At 42.5% G+C, this 24,848-nt stretch overlaps 1 protein-coding gene across 1 annotated transcript in view; it reads left to right on the plus strand.

The window, feature by feature from the left end:
• The window catches only part of TMTC2 (transmembrane O-mannosyltransferase targeting cadherins 2), a 228,522-nt gene that overhangs the window by 149,297 nt on the left and 54,377 nt on the right, over nt 1-24,848 (plus strand). Inside the window, exon 8 of the mRNA XM_069974054.1 lies at nt 24,617-24,738. Within this exon, the coding sequence (XP_069830155.1) occupies nt 24,617-24,738 (122 nt within the window). The remainder of the gene's footprint in view (nt 1-24,616; nt 24,739-24,848) is intronic.

Below are 24,848 nucleotides of genomic sequence, written 5' to 3' on the forward strand. Positions count from 1 at the left end.
CAGAAGGAAGGGAGCGCCAATTAGCTTTTCCAATGCAGATTTTGCTGAAGAAGTTTCTGAGCACCAGGTGCGTTTGCAGCGCCCCTGTAGTGTCAGCAGAATAGAACCCCCCCAAAAGTCACCCCATTTTGGAAAGTACACCCCTCAAAGAATTCATCTTGGGGTAGGATGAGCATTTTGACCCCACAGGTGTTAGAGGAAAGTATTCAAAATTAGACCGTAAAAATGAAAAACTCAAATTTTTCCAATAATATGTTCGTTTAGTTTGAAATTTCTCAATTTCACGAGGAACAAGAGAAAAAAAATACCCCAAAATTTATAAAGCAGATTCTCTTGAGTACAACGGTACCCCATATGTGGGCGTAAACCACTGTATGGGCACACAGTGAGGATCAGAAGGAAGGGAGCGCCAATTAGCTTTTTCAATGCAGATTTTGCTGTAGAAGTTTCTGAGCGCCAGGTGCGTTTGCAGTGCCCCTGTAGTGCCAGCGGAGTAAAATCCCGCCATAAGTCACCCCATTTTGGAAAGTGCACCCCTCAGAGAATTCATCTTGGGGTAAGATGAGCATTTTGACCCCACAGGTATTAGAGGAAAGTATTCAAAAGTAGACAGTAAAAATGAAAAACGCGAATTTTTCCAATAATGTGTTCCTTTAGTTTGAAATTTCTAAATTTCTTGAGGAACAGGAGAGAAAGTTCACCGCAAAATCTGTAACGCAGGTTCTCCTGAGTAGAACGGTTCCCCATATGTGGGTATAAACCACTGTATGGGCACACAGCAGGGCTCAGAACGGAAGGAGCGCCAATTAGCATTTTCAGTGCAGATTTTTCTGAAGAAGTTTCTGAGCACCAGGTGCGTTTGCAGAGCCCCTGTAGTGCCAGTGGAGTGAACCCACCCCATAAGTCACCCCATTTTGGAAAGTGCACCCATTAAAGAATTCATCTTGGTGTGTGGTGAGCATTTTGACCCAACAGGTATTGGAGGAAAGTATTCAAATTTGGCTAGTAACAATGAAAAACTCGAATTTTTCCAATAATATGTTCATTTAGTTTAAAATTTCTAAATTTCACAAGAAACAGGAGAAAAAACGTACCACAAAATCTGTAAAGCAGGTTCTCCTGAGTACAACGATACCTTATATGTGGGCGTAAACCACTGTATGGGCACACAGCAGGGCTCAGAAGGGAAGGAGCGCCAATTTGCTGGAGCAAAACCGCAGCTAGTATCGGTTATTAGAATAGCGCAGTTACTAAAATACAATAAAAAAATGAGATTACAGGTAACGTGGGGTGGTTACGGACAGTCTGGGGTGGTTCCAGGTAATCTGGGGGTGGTTACGGGCAACCTGGGGTGCTTATGGGTAATCTGGGGTGGATACGGACAACCTGGGGTGGTTACTGGTAGTCTGGGGTGGATACGGACAACCTGGGGTGGATACGGTGAACATGGGGTGGTCACAGGCAACCTGGGGTGGTTACAAGCAACCTGGGGTGGTTACGGGTAATCTGGGGTGGATACGGTGAACATGGGGTGGTCACAGGCAACCTGGGGTGATTACCGGCAACCTGGGGTGGTTACAGGCAACGTGGGGTGGATACGGACAACCTGCTGTGGTTACAGACAACCTGGGGTGGTTATGGGTAATCTGGGGTGGATACGGTCAACATGGGGTGGTCACGGGCAACCTGGGGTGGTTACAGGCAATGTGGGGTGGATACGCACAACCTGCTGTGGTTACAGACAACCTGGGGTGGTAACGGGTAATCTGGGGTGGATACGGTCAACATGAGGTGGATACGGTCAACATGGGGTGGTCGCGGCAACCTGGGGTGGTTACAGGCAACCTGGGGTTGTTATGGGCAACCTGGGGTGGTTACGGGCAATCTGGGGTGGTTACGGGCAACGTGACATGGATACGGACAACCTGGTGTGGTTACAGGCAACCTGGTGTGGTTACAGGCAACCTGGTGTGGTTACGGGCAACCTGGTGTGGTTACGGGCAACCTGGGGTGGTGACGGGCAACGTGACATGGATACGGACAACCTGCTGTGGTTACAGACAACCTGGGGTGGTTACGGGTAATCTAGGGTGGTTACAGGCAACCTGCTGTGGTTACGGGCAACGTGGGGTGGTTACGGGCAACGTGGGGTGGTTACGGACAATCTGGGGTGGTTACGGGCAATCTGGGGTGGTTACGGATAAACTGAAGTGCTCATAGGTAATCTGAGGTGGGTACCTGTAATCTGGCGTGGTTACGGGCAATCTGGAGGCGGTCATTGGCAATTTGGGGTGGTTAGAGGCAAGGTGAAGTGGTCAGTGGCAACGTGCGGTGGTCAGAGGCATCCTGCGGTGTTCAGAGGCAACCTGCTGTGGTTGCGTGCAATCTGGGGGGGTTACATGTAATCTGGCATGATTACGGCAACCTGGGGTGGTCACGGGAAACCTGGGGGGGGGGGGGTTACAGACAATCTGGCATTGTTATGGATAAACTGAAGTGTTTATAGGTAATCTGGGGTGGGTACATGTAATTTGGGGTGATTATGGACAATCTGGAGGGGGTCACTGGCAACGTGCGGTAGTTACAGGCAACGTGCGGTGGTTACGGGCAACATGCGGTGGTTACGTGTAATCTGGGGGGTTATGTGCAATCTGGCGTGATTACAGACAACCTGGGGCGGTTACGGGTAATCTGGGGGGGTTAAGGGTAATTTGGGAGTAAACTGCAATTATTACTATAATAAAAAGTGTGTGTTTTATTTTTTTGTATGTTTGTCACTTTTTGTATTTTATACATTCATTTTCACTGTATTACTATGATTACTGTGATATTTTCTATCACAGTAATCATAGTTCAGTGACAGAGACCAAATTGGTCTCTGTCACTTAAAATTTTCAGAGTTGGCTGGTTATGGAGCGCATGCGCACTTCATAACCAGCCTGGACGTCGAGGAGGAAGGAGCTCCAGGAGCAGGTGAGTATATGGGGAAGGGGGGGGGGTGTGTGACTGGGGGACGAGCGTGACAGGGGGGGGTGGGGGGCGACTTGGGGGGGGGGGCACGGTGACACTTTTTATCCCCTGTCACCAATCATTGATGGTGACAGGGGATAAAAAGTGCCGGGTTCCACATGGCACAAGCGATCAGCGGTATCTAGTATATACTGCTGATCGCTTGTACCGGGACCCCACAGGGGGGGTCCCGATGACTGCCCCATGCTCTCCGGTGGCGGAGAGCATGGGGCTTTCATTCATTTTTATTTTCTGATCACTGTGAACAGACATTAGTCTGTTCACAGTGATTGCGGCGGCCATCTTGGATCTGATGGCCGCCGCGGGGAGGGAGAGGGTTAGTGACCAGCCCACTAGGGGGGCTGATCTGGGGTCTGATTGACTTATTTCATCTCCCCCCGCCGTGGATTCACGGTGGGGGGAGATGAAATGTAGTACAGCGCCGGCCCGTAAGTGACCGCCGTATCGGCGGCCACTAAGGGGTTAACTGCCGGGATCCGGTCACGGCACGGATCTCGGCAGTTGCGGCGGGTGCCCGGCTATCACTGACAGCCGGGCCCCGCCGAGGATGACAGGAGTGCAGCTCCTGCGCCCCTGTCATCCCTTGGACGTACCGGCACGTCCATCTGCAGGAACTGTATGCAGATTTGGACGTGCCGGTACGTCCATATGCGGGAAAGGGTTAAACAGTTATCATAACAAAGTATAACAACAAAGTATGATAAAAAAAGATGCAAAAGTAAGAAGTAGTGCAAGAGATTATCACTCAGTTTTAAATAATGGTAATCCACTGTTTTCTTTTTATATCATTTACCGGAAATCTAAACATATGCGGTTAGGCCTCAACAGACAGTGTAAGGGTATAGTTGAAGTAGAAACCCTATTCTAAACGCCATCATATTTATCTTCCTTGTCTCTGACTTACCCAATCTCCACCCCCAATCCCCACTTCTCCCATGGTTCCCACACTTCATGGAAAGCTGAGGAGTTGTTACCTAAGGCGATTATACGTTCATAGACATAAGTAGTATTTATTGCAGTAACTATTTCTTGTTCAGGGGAAGAGCTTGCCGACTTCCAATATCTAGCTAACACAATTTTAAAAATAAAAAAACAACTTACAAGACAGAATCCACTTAGAAGGGTGTAAGGCCCTCACGCCTATGAACAAAAGGACCAGGCTGGAAGACCGTTGTATTTGTGTTTATAAAATGGTAGAATATAGTCGTCTCCAATTTTTTAAATATGCTGAAACAATAAGGCAATACCACAAGATATGTGGGTTGAGTTCCCACACAGCCACAGCCTCTCCAGCATCTATTCGAAGAAGTTGAGTAAATAGTCGCTAGGCAATCTGGTTGATAATACCACCTCAATATGGTTTTAAGGGTGGATTTAACTTGGGAGCTGCAGGTCAAGGCCTTGTATATCATGCGAAACGAAAACGACCAGTCGGTTATAAAGAACTTTTTGAGGTGGTTTTCCCACATTTTCAGTGGGTATGATTTAACACAAGGTGTCATGTCTCCCATAGCCATATAAAAGGTTTTAAGACCTTTACATCTTCCAGAGTACAGGGACAGCAAGTCCTTATTTGCCATTAATCCTGAGGGAGACGGAGTCTTAAATAGATATTAAAGTCCTCTCTAGCCAGAGAGTACTTATTTTGGAGATCACCAAATGTTTGTACATTTCCGTTTGTCATTAGTTGCTTAACCATAACGACTCCCTTAGCAATCCATTCTGATCGATCCAAGCCTGTCGATAGTTGTTAAAGAAACGAAAGAGGTAGAGAGACAACGGACAATTGACCATTGTCAATTGTCGATTGGGTATGTTTAAATCCAACACGCCCAACCTTCCTTTACCCAGGCATCCGCCATCGGTGGAAATTGCAATACCCTCTATAAAGGGGTATGGGTGATCTTTATCTAATGTGTTTGGGCACACACAGATAAATGATTTATTCACCAATTTGCTTCTCTGTAAATAAGTTGCAGCAGTATCTGTAATATTGTTACAAATGTTTCTTGTTAATATCATACATAACTTTATTTGAACATGCATTTAATTGTGTGACACATTTTAAGTCGTCTATAGTGTATGCACATTACTGTATTTTGAGTTAGAGACTCCTATGGGCACTAAGGGTGGCAAGCATGTTACAGTGATCTGTGATTGATTGTCATTATATTAGTTTATAGCGTATGTGCATAATGAAAAGTGGTGCATGGCTTAATTCTTAAATTTTTTGTGATAACAAATAAAAAACATTGTCTTTAGCGCATGGACATGAATTTTGGCTTGTGGTATAGATGCATACAGAGTAGGTATCCAACAGGCAGCGCCACAGTACTCTATTACTCCTGAGGAAGCCGCATTGGTGGCGGAACACATGGGCACTGGGTGATCGTTTGTCAAACCACACATAATATACTGCGATGGGGGTGACCCGCTGGGAGTAGTAGTTGTCAGCGGTGAGTGGTAGGTAGGACCCGGGTAGCCACTTGCCAGATGTTATGTCACGGTTATGGCACGAGGGGAGGTGACTAACCCACGGGAACCTGACCATGCAGGGCCCCAACAATTCTTTGTTGTCCTTAGTCAAGGCACCAATAACTAGACCAATGCCAGGGTTCAGAAACAACAATAGTCGTACGTTTATTAATACGGTGGTTGTCAATAGTAACAGTCTCTCTGGATGCAACCAGGATTGAGGCAATTTAAGTACAACTGAGAGGAATGGATGATGCTGCAATAGGCCGTGGTGTGGTAGCGTTACTATGAGTGAGAGGGAACTGGATGATGGGGGTAGTAGTCCCGGAGAATAATACTGGGTAGGACAGACTGAATAGAGTCAGGATGGTCCGGACTGGACTGGAATACTTTTGAATAACAAAGAGAGGATACCACAGAGTTGTGTCGTTTTCCTTAAGGAACAACAGAATACACGTCCTTCTCCCTTAAAGGTAGAGAGGAGACTGAGGTAAACTGGGCGTGTCTAACTGACCCCAGCCAAAGCTCGACGGCTATTGGGGTTACTATGGCAGCCGGGGAGATCACGTGACACCAGGACAACTGCATCATCACACCATTAAATAACAGGCAAATAAACATACATAGCGTAATACCAGACTTGAACACTGGGGGGGTTACATAATATAAGCAGTTTGCAGTGGCTATTATACTTTCCAGAACAGGCACAGTAAGAACACAAATAAATACAGATGCAGACATACAATTAGGAGAAAATCTTCTGCTCTGGGCCACTGCAATACACTATTGGGCCAATGCATCAGAAGAAGCACACAACCATTTGCTTTTCTCCGTAGCTTGTTGAGAACTCCATCTTGCCGCACTTGAGTACTGTATAATGGAGCTTATCTCCTGCAGTCAGACTGAGGTTGCAGGGAGCAGGGGAGAAATGGGAACAGCCATGTGGGTTTTCCACCTATATCTAGATATCTGTGTTGGTCTAAACACTTATATCCAGACCACATCTACATACTGGCTAAGACAGAGCTCCATTTTTCTACTTGCTATGTCAAGTTTCTGTTCTTGTACAGTATTTTATGAGACATAATAGTCGTAAATTCAGTTCTGTATTTTGGACAGAATTGGTGATGTAGGCTCATGTAAAGAACACAGTCTAACCATTGTGTAAAATGAGTAAGAATTTGGATATTATTAGTTTTTATTTTTACTTTAAGCTAACAAATGTACTTGCTCACAATGAATCCACAATTGTACTAAATGTCTTCATATATGGGAATGTAATGTTAATGTTTAGACCTGTGAAGAAGGAAGCCTTGTTAGACATGTACCTAGTGAAGAGCCATCAGATTCAGCCTTGAAATGGTCTGTAATTCTCTGTTCTGTGACATTAATCTTTTGAGCACTGATCAGACAGTGCATACTGAAGCTAGAGAGATTAATTTGTCTGGCATTACACTGTGTACTAGCAAGGTTAGAATTTGCTCAAATGTATTAGGAAAGAAATATATTTTGTTTAAACTTTCAATTAAAACTTTGGGTCAAAAGATGTAATGATCCCTATGGGAGTTTGTGCGCCTTAATGCCAAAATTAAAGATTGCTTAAGGATCAAGTTCAGGTTTAGATGTCTTTTCCTTTCCTGGAAACTTGATGCTGTACGGTTTATTGTATTACATTGCATGTAAAACCACATGGGGCCACCTGTTACAGTAATTTGTGCTTCTATGCGTTTAGTAGTGAGAAAATGTAAGCCTTCTAGTGTAATGCTGTTATTTTATGACTGGAATGTGGGGCACATCTTAATTTTTTTGCTTTCCGCAATTGAGTGATCGGACTTGTCTCTAATCCAGTTTAAAATCATAACATTTTTATTTTCTCAAAGCTAACTACAGCTTCCTCATACCAAGTGCAAAGTGGACAGAAATGGTATTATATTTATGGGAGATTTTATTTACTTTTTAGAGCCATTTATAGAGTTAGTGTGGTTTATACAACATTTTCTTTTAAGTAAACAAAAATCTATAAATACCCAATTCCCTTAAAGAGTCACTGTCGTATTTTTTTTTTTTTGCAGAAATCAATAGTCCAGGCGATTTTAAGAAACTTTGTAATTGGGTTTATTAGCCAAATCTGCCATTATCTGCATGTAAAAAGCCTTTTCCCAGGTCCCCCCCTCCTTCCTCTTTTTCATCCACTCTGAAAAATCTGAAAATTGTGACTTGTTGCAAGAGACGTCCCCTGTCTGCTCTAGGGAGAGGGGAGGGGGGAGGAGGAAGGAGGGAGTTAGCCGGCAGCAGAAAGCAGATAACAGAGGATTACAGGCACGGAGCTGGGTGACAGCTGTAATCCGAGCTCAGACAGGTCACTGGTGATGGTCAGAACAGATAACGGGTGAGGGATTTGTAGCTTAACTCTTTGTTGTCCTGTTTTGGTCTTCTCTTTAGCTCTCTCCATAGGAGAACAATGAAGACAGGGGGGAGAGCTTCAAACTGCTTTTTCATGATAAAAATGCATTTTTCGGATAATAAACCCAATTACAAAGTTTCTTAAAATCGCCTGGACTATTGATTTCTGCAAAAAAAAAATTTCACGACAGTGACACTTTAACCTCTTAAGGACCCATGACGTACCGGCACGTCATGGATCACTGTCACTTAAGGACCCATGACGTGCCGGTACGTCATCCCTTTAAACGGGCGCCGCGGCCGGCCGGGTCCCGATCGGGGGAGATAGCCTGCTATAATACATAGCAGGCCATCTCTCCCTGTCGGCATGGAGGGTTGTTAACCCCCCCCATGCCGACGATCGCCGCTATTGGCTGATAAGCCCATAGCGGCGATCGGAACCTTTCCGGGCCATCGGTGGCCCGATGACCCGGAAAAAAATGGCGGTCGGTGCTGTCCGAGGACGGCACCGACCGCCATTACTGTAAAAAGTAATGGTGGTCACGGTACCACCGTCCCGATCGCCGTGAACGGCCGGCCAGCCGGCCGGCCGTTCACGGCGATCAAAGTCCCCACAAGTAATAAATACCTGCTCCGGACCCCTCAGCTAGGTAGCTGAGGGGTCCGGAGCAGCTATTTGTACATTACTCACCTGTCCCGGGGTCCTGATCGGCGTCTTCCGGGTTCCCGGCGTCCACTTCCTCTTGTTGGGACTTCGGCTTCTTCCGTGAGTCCCGATCGTCTCTTTCCGGCTCCAGCGTCGTCTATTTTCGTATTTTTCCGGCTCCAGCGTCGTCTATTTTCGGATCTTGCGCTCTGCTGCCCCCTAGCGGCTGATAAGTGTAATACACGTATCAGCCACTACAGGGATGTTCAGAATGTAGTAAAAAAAAAAAAATTTTTCCCAATTTTTTTTTTTTCTATTTTCCGCACCCTATCGCCGCTGAGTGTTGATCAGCATCGCACGAAAGTGCGCTGCTAATCAGCAACTCCTCCTTTTTGGCGTAGGGTGTTTTTTTTTTATATCCTACTGCCACGGTCTGCTTATAAGTGCCGAACATAAGTGCGGCATTCATCAGCAACACCATTTTTGGCGTAGGTTTTTTTTGTATACTTACTGTAAAAAACACGTAAAAAAACACTACATTACACCACACTACATTGAATAAAGTTTTACACTACACCACTACATACCCCATATACCAATCCCCATATAAAGATTGCCCCCAGGGTGTTTTCGGTGTCGGACGCATACATTATTATTGCCTCCGACACCGAAACAGCCAGTGAGGATGAATTGGGGGGATCCTTCTTTCCTCCATTCATCCTCATCCTCCTCATCATCCAGTGACGTGTCTGGGAGTAGCGTAGCGTACGCTGCCCCCCAGACACGTCTTTTCCGCCAGTACCGTCCCAATAAGAGATGACGGTATGGCGTGAAATTCTACAAACTCTGTGAGAGTACCTCAGGGTACACTTACAGATTTAGGGTACGTGCACACTGCGGAATGGCGAAGGATAACCCTTCGTGCATTCCGCAGCTGGCACCCGCCGGCGGACTGATGCAGGGGCGCGTCTCCGCCTGTGTCATAGACTCTATCCTATGCATGGGCGGATTCCATTATCCGTCATTCCATCAACACGTTGGACGCAGAGCGGAATCCGCCCGTGCATAGAATGGAGTCTACGACACGGACGGAGACGTGCGCCTGCATCAGTCCGCCGGCGGGTGCCAACTGCGGAATGCACAAAGGGTTATCCTTCGCGATTCCGCAGTGTGCACGTACCCTTAGAGTGTATGAGGGAAGGGACACTCGAATCCAGCCGCCAGATGCCCCCCCCCCCATCCTCGGAGTTAGTGGGGAGATCGTCCGGGAACTGATCTTCCCACTGCTGGATAAAGGTCACCACCACCCGTACGGGGATAACCTTTATACCAGCACCCCCTCTTCCAGTCCCTCGCTGCCCGAGCTACTGTAGCTTGCGGCACGATCCGAACATATCAGAAGTAGTAATAGAGCCCTAATATTTAGCAGCCATGGAGCGGACCCAGCACTTCTGGATATGAAGGACCCCGTATCGCACCAGGGCAACATTCTCCAGGTGACGTCCCCCACACTGGAGAAAGGGAGACCCCAGAAGAAGTGCAGAGTGTGGCGTAACAGGGGGATCAGGAAGGACACCATTTACCAGTGTGACACCTGTCCTGATCCCCCCGGCCTCTGCATACTGGATCGCTCCAAGGCGCACTACACGTCATTGGGGTTCTACATTATCTAAATTCTGTCCCTTATTCCTATTTCAGGGGTCACGTTGATCCAGGGATTATTCTGATCGCCATTATGGAGTCGGGAAGGAATTTTTCCCCTGTGATGAGGCTACTGTCGTCCGCCTCACGAGGGTTTTTTTTGCCTTCCTCTGGATCAACACAGGTTGAATTTGATGGACACCTGTCATTTCCAACCTTATAAACTAATAATTGGCCTAATACCCCCAAATAAATTAGAATTGTCCCTTTTCCCCAGCTAAATAGGTATGGCTGCCATTCCCATTAGAGGAGGCCATGATGCAATTACAAAGCCTCTGTGCGGCCAGGACAGTAGAAACCCCCCACAAGTGACCCCATTCTGGAAACTACACCCCATAAGGAATCTAACAAGTGGGGCAGCGGGTATATGGCCCCCTGGTGACGGCCACATTTGGGACGTGAAAATGAAAAAAAATGGTATTTTTTATTTTCACGGCACATGTCCTACACATGTGCCCATCACTAGTGGGGTCCATATGCTCACTGCACCCCTTGTTAGATTCCTTATGGGGTGTAGTTTCCAGAATGGGGTCACTTGTCGGGGGTTTCTACTGTTCTGGCAGCACAGGAGCTTTGTAATTGCGACATGGCCTCCATCCCCCATTCCAGCCTCTAAATGGCGCTCTGTCCTTTTGGTGACTTGCCCTGTGCCCATATGGCAAATTATGTCCACATGTGGGGTATTTTCGTACTCAGGGGAAACTACCCTACACGTTTTGTGTTCATTTTCTTTTTTAACCCCTTGTGGAAATGGAAAAAAATCAAGGCTAGACCAACATTTAGTGTAATTTTTTTAAAATTTTTACTCTAAATCATTGATCTTGTCTTGATTTTTTCATTTTCACAAGGGGTTAAAAGATAAAAAAAAAACACAATGTGTAGAGCAATTTCCCCTGAGTACGGAAATACCCCACATGTGGACATAAAGCGCCATGCGGGTGCAGGGTAAGCCTCCAAAGGGAAGGTGCGCCATTTGGTTTTTGAAGGCTGGATTTGGATGGAATGGATTTCGAGGGGCCATGTTGCATTCAAAAGGCCCCTGTGTTGCCAAGACAGTTAAACCCCCCACAAGTGACCCTATTATGGAAACTACACCCCTCAAGGAATGTAACAAGGGGTGTAGTCAGCATATGGACCCCACTGGTGACGGGCACAAATGTGGAACAATGTGGCGTGAAAATGAAATATTAAATTTTTTACACTATAATGTTGGTCTAGCCTTGAATTTATCATTTTCACAAGGGGTTAAAAGAGAAAAAAACACACAATGTGTAGAGCAATTTCCCCCGAGTCCGTAAATACCCCACATGTGGACATAAAGCGCCATGTGGGTGCAGGGCAAGCCTCCCAAGGGAAGGAGCGCCATTTGGATTTTAGAGGTTGGATTTGGCTAGAATGGATGATGAACGCCATGTCGCATTTACAGAGCCCTTGTGCTGCCAAAACACTGTAAACCCCCCACAAGTGACCCCATTCTGGAAACTACACCCCTCAAGGAATCTAACAAGGGGTGCAGTGAGGATATGGACCCCTGGATGACGGGCACATTTGTGCCATGAAAGTGAAAAAATGAAAATTTTCACTTTCACGTCACATTTTTCCACATTTGTGCCCGTCACCAGTGGGGTCCATATGCTCACTGCACCCCTTGTTAGATTCCTTGAGGGGTGTAGTTTCCAGAATGGGGTCACTTGTGGGGGGTTTCCAGTGTCTTGGCAGCACGAGGGCTCTGTAAATGCGACATGGCCCTTGAAATCCATTCCAGTGAAATCCAGCTTCCAAAAGCCAATTGGCGCTCCTTCCCTTTGGAGGCTCGTCCTGCGCCCGCTTGGCACTTTATGTCCACATGTGGGGTATTTCCGTACTCGGGAGAAACTGTGCTACATGTTTTGTGTTTTTTTTTTCCTTTTATCCCTTTGTGAAAATGAAAAATTGAAGGCTAGAACAACATTTTAGTGTAAAAAATACTTTAGTCTTTTTTCAAGCCATATTGTTTGGAAAATCTGTGAAGCACCTGTGGGGTCCAGATGCTCACCGCACCCCTTGTTACATTCCTTGAGGGGTGTAGTTTTCTAAATGGTGTCCCTTTAGGGGTGTTTTTTAGGTTTTGGCACCCCAGAGCCTCTGCCAACCTGAAGTGGTACAGTCAAAAATGACCAAAAATAACGGAGCCATTGAAATTCACTAGGCGCTCCCTTATATCTGAGGCTTGTGGTTGCGTCAAATAGCGCAATAGGGCCACATATGGGGTATTTCTATAAACTGCAGAAATGGGGCAATCAATATTGGGGTGCATTTCTCTGGTAATAGGTTTATAATTATGAAAAATATTGGATTACAATAAAATCTCTGCACAGAAAATTAAAATTTTCAAATTTCTTACACACTTAGCTTTTATTTCTGTGACTCCCCTAAAGGGTTAAAAAACTTTCTGGATGTGCTTTTGCAGAGTTTAGGGGGTGCAGTTTCTGAAATGGGGTGCTTCGTGAGGCTTTCTAACACACAGTCCCCTCAAATACACTTTAAACCTGAACAGTTCCCTAAAAATATCTGATTTTGAAATTTTACTGAAAATTTGGAAATTTGCTGCTAATGTTTTAAGCTTCCTATTGTCTAAAAAAAATGAAATATAGTTTAATAAATGCCGCCAACATAAAGTAGACATGTTGCTAATGCTATTTAATATATAATTTATGTGGTATAACCATTTTCTGTATAAGCAGAAAAGTTTTAAAGTTGGAAAAATGCATTTTTTCACAATTTTTCACGCTATTTTGGGTTTTTTCATAAAGATTCGTTATAAGTATCGACTCCAATTTACAAGAAATGTGAAGTACAATATGTCACGAGAAAACAATCTCAGAATCAGCCGGATAGGTAAAAGCATCCCGAAGTTATTAATGAATAAAGTGACACTGGTCAAATTCATAAAATTTGCTCCGGTCCTTAAGGCCATTTCAGGCTCTGTCCTTAAGGGGTTAAAGGACTGCCATATCTAAAAATAAAACATCAGAAATAAAGTAATGAAATCTTTTCCTACTGACTTGTGAAATTTACAGTATGAAATTAAGGCAGCAGAGAATCAATGAGTTCCTCTATTCCTAGGCCCCTAAGTGTCGGTAAAGTCTTTTAAGAACTGCAGGTAAAGCTAGTACATTATTATATTTACTTGGAGAATTAGCAATCCTTGTAGACTTGACTTACATGCACCTAAAGTACAAAAAAATACAATAATGATTTTGGAAGTATTATTAATCATTATACATGTCTATAACCCAGAACTCTATGGCGACATGTAATATAAGTTGTGAAATAATGATAGTTACGGTTGTAATACCAGATGCAAGGCCACTTTGTCTGCATTGTACTTCAATGGGATAATAGTGTGTGAAATGTATAGTAGTACCCATTGTACTTGTCATACAACACAGTGCCTATACAAATGTTCAGTTCTAAAGGGAATAATAATAATAATAATAATAATAATAATAATAATAATAATAATAATAATAATAATTTTTATTTATATAGCGCCAACAGATTCCGCAGCACTTAACAATTCTGGGGGTACATACACAGACAAAAATAGACATTACAGAGATACATATAATTATCCATACATGAGGAGTGAGATCCCTGCTCGCATGCATGAGCTTACATACTATCAGGAGGGGGTGCAAGACAAAATGGCAGAGGGGCAAAGTGCATCGTTGTTCTTATGGTCCGGCCATCTTTATAAATAAGGCAGTGCAGGTAAGGGGTGGTGAACCTGTCACCAGCCAATGCCTGCATGCACAGATCTAAGTGCTTAAATGCTTGGCGTGTGTGTATGTATGTATGTGTCTGTGTGTGTGTGCGTGGTGAAGGTGTCTGCGTGTGTGTGTGTGTGTGGGGGGGGGGGGGGGGGGTTGAGGGTTGAGTCAAAATTAAGGTAAGCCTGTTTGAACAGATGTGTTTTGAGGGCACGTTTGAAGCTTTGGGTATTGGTGGTGAGCCTGACAGTCTTGGGTAATGCATTCCATAGAACTGGTGCAGCTCGGGTGAAGTCCTGGAGACGGGAGTGAGAGGTGCGGATCAAGGTGGATGTTAGTCGTAAGTCATTAGAGGAGCGTAGGGCACGGGTAGGGCGGTAGACAGAGATGAGGGAGGAGATGTATGGAGGTGCAGCACTGTGGAAAGCCTTGTGGGTGAAAAGGAGGACTTTATATTGTATCCTGTGTTTAACAGGGAGCCAGTGTAGTGACTGGCACAGGGGGGAGGCATCAGTATAACGGCTGGACATGGGGATGAGCCTGGCCGCTGTATTGAGAATGGACTGGAGAGAGGAGAGTTTAGAGGAAGGAAGGCCGATTAGTAAGGAATTGCAGTAGTCAAGACGGGAATGAATCAGAGCGACAATAAGAGTTTTAGCAGATTCAACAGTAAGGAAGGGACGGATTTTAGAGATGTTTAAAATGGACCGTTCTTTTTCGATCAAATACAAGAATAAGGTCATTATTCTAAGTAATAAATAAAGGAGTTTTTGCATGTTTCTTTATGTTAAATTTTCTTCTGATTTCTTTCTATTGTTTTTCACCTGGTATATTGGGATATTGGCAAAGTCTTGGCTAAGGTCACATTCACACACATTGGAGTGTCATTGCAGTAACACAATAAAATTATGCCCTTTTGCTCCGCCAAGTTTTAAATTGGTAGAGCAGCTGCCAGACACCATTACGAACAGATTGATTGGATGGATAAAATCCAGCATGGCTGGGCTCCATTAGATAGCTGAAAAACCCAACACATTTATAACAAATATGATAAGCTTTGTATGTATGCTTATCAGAGTTGTTAATAAGTATTTTGCCCAAGTTCACACATCTTCAGAAAATTATCTCTAATTTATACTTTTTCGGAATTTCATAAAACCAATATGATGTCACATCAGATACAGAGCTTCAACTAACTTGTAGATGGAGGGCTGCAGAGTGTGGTAGGAACTATACAGGTTGTAATGAGAAGGAAAATGCAGAGATTACAATCTGTTTCTTCTAGAGCTGCAGCGTTCAGATTTTTTTCAGCTTATCTGAACACAAACAGAAAAGTGTACATCTAATGTTATCATAAACCAGCAATATATTGGTCTGCTCTAAATTACCATTTGGGCAGGTTAACATTACAATTCTAAAAGTATACACCACAGACAGTGAAGTAAATGTAAGCACTGTTTACACAGTAATCCCCTGTCTTTAAGTGTACAATCGGTCAATGGTGATTGTAGGAACATTGGTGTGTGGCAACGTGACACGACATGCAACGCAAAGTATTAAAATTCATTACTGATGCATGAAAATCACCTAATTGATTGGAGTTTTGTGCTTTCATGTAACGTCCAGTACTGCTCAAATAATTCTCTGTCAGTTCCTAATTAACTTGTCAAGAACTGGATGGCCACATGTAGCATCGCTTAAAGGCGATGCCCTGTAGGCACATTAACTTCTCAATAAAACTAATTAGAGTGACTCCAATCTGACCGTACATCAAAGTTTAAACTCCATACATCTAATGTCCTTTGGTGTCTAGCAAAGCTTAGAAAATGTTGGCTTTGTTTTGCTACTGGTGGGAATTCAGTTTTGGTATTCTAATTATTTTAGCTAAGCACACAGCCAGAAGCCGCCAAAGTCATTGTGGCTGCAGAACAATTGGGAAGACTGTTCCTTCCAAGTTCCTTGACTTCCCACTCATCGTTTTGCACAGCATAGCTTAATGTAAGTTCCATATAAATCAGGTATGACCAGGCAGTTAAGAGATTAAACAAGCTCCGGTGGATAAAGAGAATACTAGCATTCTGTGCAGAGATGTTATTTGCAGTCTCTCCAAAGCAGGAACAATGCAGTCATAAATTTTTACCTAGAAGTAAAATTGACAAATCACTCTAGCGGCTAATATAACTTTGGATGCTGGTTTCAGTCTTCACCTGGTTACAGTATGTTTATCCCAGCATGAGCAGAGTTGTTATAACTAAAGAAATGTTCCCTATGCTCCTCCATTTTTCTCTGCTTTTTACTTTATACCTTGTCATTGTATAGACATGTGATGTCGTAAACAACACTCGAGACAAATACATTTCTTCTACATTTTCTGTGATAAAATCCAGAAGCCAAGGTACGCTTGAAAATAATCATTTCTTGAACCTACGAGGATGTTTTTCTTTCTGAGCTTGTGTCCTGTGCCATGCTGATAACATTTTAAGGACTTTGATAATGACATTTGTTGTCAGCGGTTACATGTTGATGTTCAGGGACTTGACTCCTTCCTCTCAATGTGATAACAGTATGATTCACAATGTGTTTATCTGGAACTGTTTCTGCAAACCCTTTAATGATTTGGATGGCTAATTATCTTGTAAATTTTGATTTTTCTCAAATGAGACAGCATGTAGACCTTCCGTTTGGCTTAGGTCAGACATACTAGCCAAGTTATTACTCCTCACTGTGGGATTTCCTGTCCCAGTGATAGTCCAGACCCTATAATTGTTTCTACAGAATGATTTGAATAAAAAGAAAAAAAAATCAAGGTTAGATTATAATAGGACTAAGAAGGGTTGTCTAAGGTCACACCTCATTGACATATCACTAGAATGTACTGGAAAAGCGGCACAGAGGCCAAGTTATCTGTTTCTACCAGGTATACTCAAGCTTATTTACTGGACTTAAGGACCTATTCCCCAAACGATTATCGTCCGTACTCGGCCGTTACGGCCGATAATCGTCTTGTGTAATAGAAGAAGACAATAGGCCAACATTAACAATTTCGGCTGATCGTTGCTGTCCTTTGTCTTTCAACATGTACAAAGACGAACGACTAATATAGCAATTATATGCTGGCGTCGTCCCGTGGAATAGGAGCAGTGGCAGACTGCTGCTTTCCTCTATGGGCTGCCTCTGCAGCTCTCCGTGACCCCTCCCCCGTCTTTCACTCGCTCACTGCCAACGAGTGTAATAGTGCCGACAGAGAGCGGGGCACGAGGAGCAAACTAACACTGACAGCGCTAGTTTGCTCCCCTCCGTTGCCCTGTGTAATAGGGGCTTTAGGATTTCCAAAAAGTGTAGCCGCACTGACCATTCCCTATATGTGGCAAGGCAGCTGATGAATGCCCTCTTCTCTACCTCACCTCCAGCTGTTTCCACCTCTGAAACGCAACTCATACTCCCTTGAAGTGTCCTTTTACACACACAGATAAATTGCTTAATTGTCCTTTTAGTGAACAAGTGGGGATTTTTTACTTTTAAATGACAGGCATTTAGATGAGAAGATAAATTGCGATGAAAAGTTGTTAATGTGTTAGTAAATGTGATCGTAATTATGTTCATATCTATAAATTGTGAAAAATTAGTGTTTACACTGAGAGACTTGAGAATACGGTCAATGACATATCAACAATTTTATGTTTGTAGTTTGATCATTGCCACATTTATACCAGATGATTATCACTTAGATAAAAAAAAACATTTCCATCTGGGGGGAATAATAAAGGTATATTTACTAGTCCCGGTGACCATGTAGTTTCGTGACCCACTCCTGGACCCCACGGACAGTCTGCAGATCTCCCCTACAACTACATCTTGATTCGGCTAACGTAGGTCCTGCTCAGCCAGTCAGTAAGGAGGGGTACGGGAGCTTGGTGATGCAGCACGGCTCGGGCACAAGGTCTAGTAAGAATATTTTCTTTGCCTGAATTGATTTTTCACAATCCACTCAACCCGGCCGTACTTTAAATTCTCAGGTGCCATCCTAGGCCCAGACACATAAACTGCACTCAAAGACACTATATATACTACACATTTGGGGTGGGGGGGTATCAGTTGACCTGTGTTAATAGCACAGCATAGCACTTGGATGGCCCACAGTTCCAGACATCAACGTTGATGGCAGCAGAGAGGCACGTGTCGCGTCTTATTGCTGCCATACTACAATGTAAAAGCGTGCATTCAAAAATTACAGATATTTTAATGAAGTTATGTTACAAAGTAATATACTGTATTTTTCATTTTATAAGACTCACTTTGTAGCACGAAAATATCTTTCTTAATATGCCTACATCTTATACGCCAAATACTGTCAGGCCTCCCTGACTCAAACCTGACAGCTGTATTTAAATGCTCTGCTCCCCGTGTCCCTGGTGTCTAGTGGGACGTATATCCCTTCTTCTGCCTGGGCCAGGCCTCAGCTTCGCAGTCCCCGGGGGACTTCTAGTTAAAGTAAAAATAAAAAAAAATTTAAAATGTTTTTTTATTAATAAAAAATCCCTTCCCCTAATTAGTCCAAATCACCCCCCTTTTCCCATAATATAAATATAAATAAACATATTTGTTATCACCGTGTGCGTAATCACCCGAACTAATAAATTATCACATTCCTGATCTCGCATGGTAAACGGCGTAAACGCAAAACAATTTCTAAATTGCGCATTTTTTGGTCGCATCAAATCCAGAAAAAAAATTATTAAAAGTGATCAAAAAGTCGCATTTACACAAACCAGGTACCAATAGAAAGCAGAGACCATGGCGCAAAAAACGACACCTTACACAGCCCCATAGACTAAAAAATAAAAGCGTTATAAGGATCGGAATAGAGCAATTTTAAAGGAATCATCCAGCTTTACAAAAACATGGCCTTTTTTCCCCCTCTTGTCACCAAATCAGGTGTGGTTTGCAATTAAGCTCCATTTACTTCAATGGAACTGAGTTTGAAACCCCACCCAATCTCAAGACAAGAGAGGGGGAAAAGTGGCCATGTTTTTGTAGCGCTGGATAACCCCTTTAAACACATTACCATTTTTAAAAGGTTTTAATTTTTTAAAGCCATCAAATTGAATAAAAGTTATACAAGTTACATATCATTGTAATCATACTGATGTGAGGAACATGTGTAACATGTCAGTTTTACCATAGGGCGAATGGCGTAAACACGAAACTCCCTGAAATGGAAACAAATTACTTTTTTTTTTCCAATTTGACAGCACAAAGGATTTTTTTTCCGGTTTCGCAGCATATTTTATGGGAAAATAAAGTCTGTCATTGCAAGGTACAATTGGTGTCGCAAAAAATAAGGGCTCATGTGGGTCTCTTGGTGAAAAATGCAAGTGTTATAGCCTTTTAAACATAAAGTGGAAAAAGCAAAAGCTCAAAAACGGGTTAATTAGCATGAAATACTTTGATTATTATATTTACTACTTTCAGTTGTCTAAACCAGGCGTGCGTCTTGAATCCAGGAACTTTTTTTAAGCAATATTTAAAAAAAAACAAAACTTGTTACTCTACAGAGTACCTATTTTTAATTTTTTGTTCTATTTAGTTCTGTTGGATGTGCAAATATTTGTGCATACACACTACCATATCGTACCTCTATGAGGCACTGTATTTTTGCCTTAGAAGCAATGCTTCTATGGATAAATACCCCAGTAATATAATATACAGTGCTGCATGCAACCATTTCTTTTTCTTACAGATAATACATAAAAAAAGCTCTGTGTGCCTCCATCACACCTTTCAGAATGAAGGCAATTTAGATAACACAAAACAGCAGCTGATCAAGTGTATAACACAGATAATCCTATGAGATTTACAAGCAAGAACAAAGTATCCCTATAAGAATTTGGGATACATTTTACAATAATTTGCTCAGGTAAAGGGATTTAAATGAAGAAATGCCTTTGCTTTGATTTAATCTTCTGTAAACATGTACTAATGCCTACTGTTGTATGTAACAGAAAGCCAGTAACTCACATAAGCAATTGAAGGGGCTGTTTATTTATATACCAGGAGGGTCTGACTATATTTTGTATGGTACTCGCTGTATTGTTGCAGTCATCGTTTATTGTTACAGTTTTTTCATCCTTGCCCTTCATGAGCCATACCTTTTTTTTCCCCCTTTCTTTTGCTTTTCCTTTTTTTTTTTTTTTTTTTTTTGGCGTTGTTGCCATATCAGGGTTTGTTTTTTGTGGGTCAAATTTTACTTTTCATTTTTGGGATTAATGTAGTTTATTGATTAACTTTTATTAAGACTTTCTTTTTGGGGGGAGGGGGGATTTTTTTTTTTTTTGCTTATATTAAATTTACGCTGTTTAGCATTTGGTGTAAAGAACATTATAAATATACCCTCTAGGTCATTAAGTTACGGTGATTTTTTTAGTATTACCACTTTGGCACAATAGAAACTATTTTCCTAAATAAAAAAGAAACAACAAAACCTGTTACGTTCTAAGATGCTTTTTCCATATGCAGTTTGACAAAATACAGCAATTCTGATGTTATTTTTTTTTTTTAAACATTGGGTACGTAACAGTGTTGCATCTGTTATATGCCATAGTGATTATTTAACAATGGATTGTAACAGGCTAAACTACTGCTCTGTGTAGAGCGGGTAGTTACCGCAGGAGTCCAGGCATCATACTGACAGTTGGTCTCACACGATCCTGGTGAAGGAGCGAGGCATTACCATATTTTTAACTTTATAAGATGCACTCTACCCCCCCCCCCCAAAAGTAGAAAGATCTTAAAGTGACACTGTCACCCCCTTAGTGCATTCTGACATCTCTACACAGGTGTAAAGGGTAAATTTAGTGTTTTTCATATCTTATTTCATATCATATGTCATGGTGCTTGTTCAAGTAAAAAGTGTCCTTTTATCAACTGCAGATTGTATTAAGTGGGCGTGGTCTCGCGGCACTAGCGCCACATAACCCCGCCCACAACGGCACGGTTGGCCCCGCCCCCTTGACGCCCATTGGTTGTCCAACGTAAAGGGGGTGGAGTCTAGACCTTTCGGCCAGCCTGTTCCAATGGCCGACGAGGGGGCGGGGCCAATTGTGCCGTTGTGGGCGGGGTTATGTGGCGCTAGTGCCGCGAGGCCACGCCCACTTAGTACAATCTGCAGATGATAAAAGGACACTTTTTACTTGAACAAGCACCATGACATATGATATGAAATAAGGTATGAAAAACACTAAATTTACCCTTTACACCTGTGTAGAGATGTCAAAATGAACAAAGGGGGTGACAGTGTCACTTTAAGGTAATCACTGGTGGTCAGTTTTGTCTTTTGTAGAATGAGCGTGTGGAGTAGGGATGATAAATGGTCACCAACCCACTGACCACAAATCATTATAACTTTTTAAAAGGTACAGCGGACGGGGGAGGGGGGAGGGGTTCAGGTGGAGGTCAGGATGACAAACAGCCACTGACCACGAATTATTAGTGTTTTTAAAGGTACAGTCGCATTGAGGGGGTTGAACATCTGTAAACCCCAGTAATTAGAAGGGTTTTTTAAGGTACAGTGGCGAGAAGAGGGTTAAACAGACGACCAATGATTAGAAGTGTAAGTATTTACAGCCTTACGCATAGTAACTAATACTGGAATTTCACATACATGTACATCTGGTTGCTATGCTTTAGTGCAACTCCATGTACATGTATGTGAAATAAAAAAAAAATGCTGCAAAACTTTTAAGCCTTATAACATTGTAAAAAGACCTTTAACAAAATAATGCTGACATTATGCCATCATTTTGGTTCAAAATATCCCCCCCCTATTTTCCCCCTCTAAAACCTGGTTGCGTCTTATCAGGTGTGTCTTATAAAGCAAAAATTATGGTAATTTTTTCAGACTCTGCTGTAAAAAGGCTTATTGGTTGAAATAAGGCCTATTAGTGACTGCTTTACAAAGTTGTACTGACAGTCACTTAAGGGTTAAAGCTATATAGCGTTGAAGTTAAAAAATAAATAAATAAATTTATATATACATATATTTATTGCTGGGCAAGATACACAAACAAGAATCCATTAATGTAGGCTGTAAATGTAATTATACATAGTGAGAGTTTTTACAGTAAAGTGATTACCCAAAATTTATGACAGTTTCACAAACACATCATCGGGAAAAAGTAAAGTCCCCCAGTGTTTTTATGGTGGCAATGTTTTTGTAAATAAAGTATCTATGATAGCTTTTGTGGTTTGCCTCTAGTAAGTTAAGTGTTGGAAACAAACAGCAAATACAGAGGAACAAGTCCAGTTATTTCAGCTGTGCTGCTTCATTCACCTTTTTCATCTAGTTTGCTTCCAATAGAATCATACATGATTTTACTGCAATTCTAATTTTTGGGGGGATTTTCATTTGTAAGCCAACTTCCCATTTGTAAATCTAGCTCTAAATCTCCAAAGCTTGTGCTCGTTCCAGAACAAAATAATTCCTTTTCCTATCAATCATAGCAAATTAACAAAATGTTTTTGCCAATACACAATCCCCTGGAGAATGTCATCTGGAAGAATCCTAAATAATTTCTTTGTAGTTTTAAAATCAGGCTCTCTGAGGAAATGTAGCAATTGACTGTAAAGCTTGTGGTTGTTTTTAAAGTGTGTCTGACGTGTAATGTTTTACCTATAAACACATAAATCATTTTTTCTGTTTTTAATATACCTTTTCTGCTCTTTTTGTTATAGGATTCACCCCCACTATTAACTTAACCTGTTAATTTCCATATCTGGGTTTAAGTCATCTTTTCGTGCCAGGTTGTCAGAAACAGACTAATATCCTGGAGAGCAGACAGATTAGTTAGAAGCAGAGAAGACGTTAAAAGGGTTATGATTGCATGGTCTGACTATCGCTGGACAGAAGTATGACTAACTTTCTGCTATCCAGTTGTTAAGCCCCTATTACACAGGGCAATTCAGAGAAGCAAGCGAGCACTGACCTGTCAGGTCAGCTCTTGCTTGCTCCTTGTTCCCTGCTCTCTGCCGACTCCAATACACGCGCCGGCAGTGAGCGGGTAAGAGCCGGGGGGGGGGGGGGGGGGGGGGAGCTGCAAGTGGGCTGCCCAGATGATTGCTAGATCATCCAGGCAGCCCATAGAAGATAGTGGCGGTCTGCCGCCACCACTGCTATTACACGGCACGAAGGCAGCAGATCGCGATTGCTATCTAGGTTAGTATTGTTTTAACATGTTGAAAGACAACGATCATCCAACATCGTGCATGTCGGCTGATTGTTGTCTTTTTTAAACTAAGCGATTATGGGCCGAATATGGCCGATAATCACTTGGCATAATAGGGCCTTAAGTAATAGAAGCAGGGAGGAGGTTGTACAGTTCATTATATAGTAGATAGGGGGAGATAAACCCTGGAGGACAACTTACTAAAAGTCCCCATACTTTTTAGCTGTACCCACCGCTCGTGGTGAGTTCAGCCATCAGTATGTGGTGTATTGGGCACTCTCTTCAACCAACAGATGATGGTGGGGATGGGAGTCAGTTATGGAAAATTACTTCCGAACCCCTTTGTACTGGGAGAGACAAGCTGCAACAAAACGCTCTTGTGTATGGAGGATTGTAGGGGGGGGGGGGGTCGGGGTGGACAGAAGAAGTAACCAAGCCAAATAATTGTTAAACTTTCCGTTATTGAAGATGTATGGCCACATTTAGACTTTATTCCCACATTCTGTGTACAGTCCATATTGACACGGCTGTGTCAGCACAGTACCGTGAAGATATAAACTGTTTTGAAGCTCCTGGCATCATAATGATACATGATGCCTGTTCTGCTGCACTACGTCCGTATGTCTTACATATCTTGTACCTTGTATATATCTTGTATGTCTTATATGTTTGTATGAGAGCAGATACAAAGCAGTCTGCTGGTTAAATTTATATACAGAAGTCTGTATTTAGAGTATAGTACAGAGAAATTAAGATAAAATGGAGTTCATAGAGCACACTGTAGAGGCTTTAGAAACAAAAATTTAGCAAATGTTTTAAATAATGACATATGGAGAAAGTATTTTTGTACTATAATAAGTACAAAGCAAAAAAAAAATTCTTTTTAAGGGAGTCCATACCTTTTAAGGCCCTATATATTTTACTTCAGACTATATCGTGGATGGTTGCCTATAAAAAAAAAGGTATATTTGCCTTCAGTACAAATTTCTTACTTACAATTTCTATAAGCAAGGATTTCTTAAAATCACTTGTAAATTCTTTATATTATTTTTACCTTTAGTTTCTATCCCTATGGGATGTATGAACTTGTAGAAAGAAACTGCTTTGCATTGTAAATCTCCCAAATGAGGTTGGCTCAATTCAGAAAGTTCAGACACTATGAAATGTGGTGTATCCCCTTTCAGATTAACTGCAAAGAGAATGAACTTAAGAACTTCCTTCCACCCTTCCCACCATGACTCAATGTTTTCCCCTCCATATCTTCACTTAGCAGATGGATAACTGCATGTCTGCCGTCCCTGTTGAGATTTTGCTTGGGTACAATAATATGTTTTCGCATGAAGTAATTGATACAAGTAATGTTGAACCCTTATCTGATCTTTTAACAGGAGAAGCCTTCATGAGGTTAAACAAGGTGTCTGAAGCTGAGCACTGGTACACAGAGTCTCTGAGATCAAAGCCCGACCACATCCCGGCACATCTAACTTATGGCAAGCTTCTGACCCTTACGGTGAGAAAAGACAATTAACTTGTGGCTCCTGACAGTGCACATCCTTAAGTCATAACACAGGAAATCTTCACAGGAAAAGGGAGTAGATTTATAATGTTTATACTTATTGC

Source organism: Dendropsophus ebraccatus, chromosome 1 (assembly GCF_027789765.1).
Source record: "Dendropsophus ebraccatus isolate aDenEbr1 chromosome 1, aDenEbr1.pat, whole genome shotgun sequence".
NCBI classification, from domain to species: Eukaryota; Metazoa; Chordata; class Amphibia; order Anura; family Hylidae; genus Dendropsophus; species Dendropsophus ebraccatus.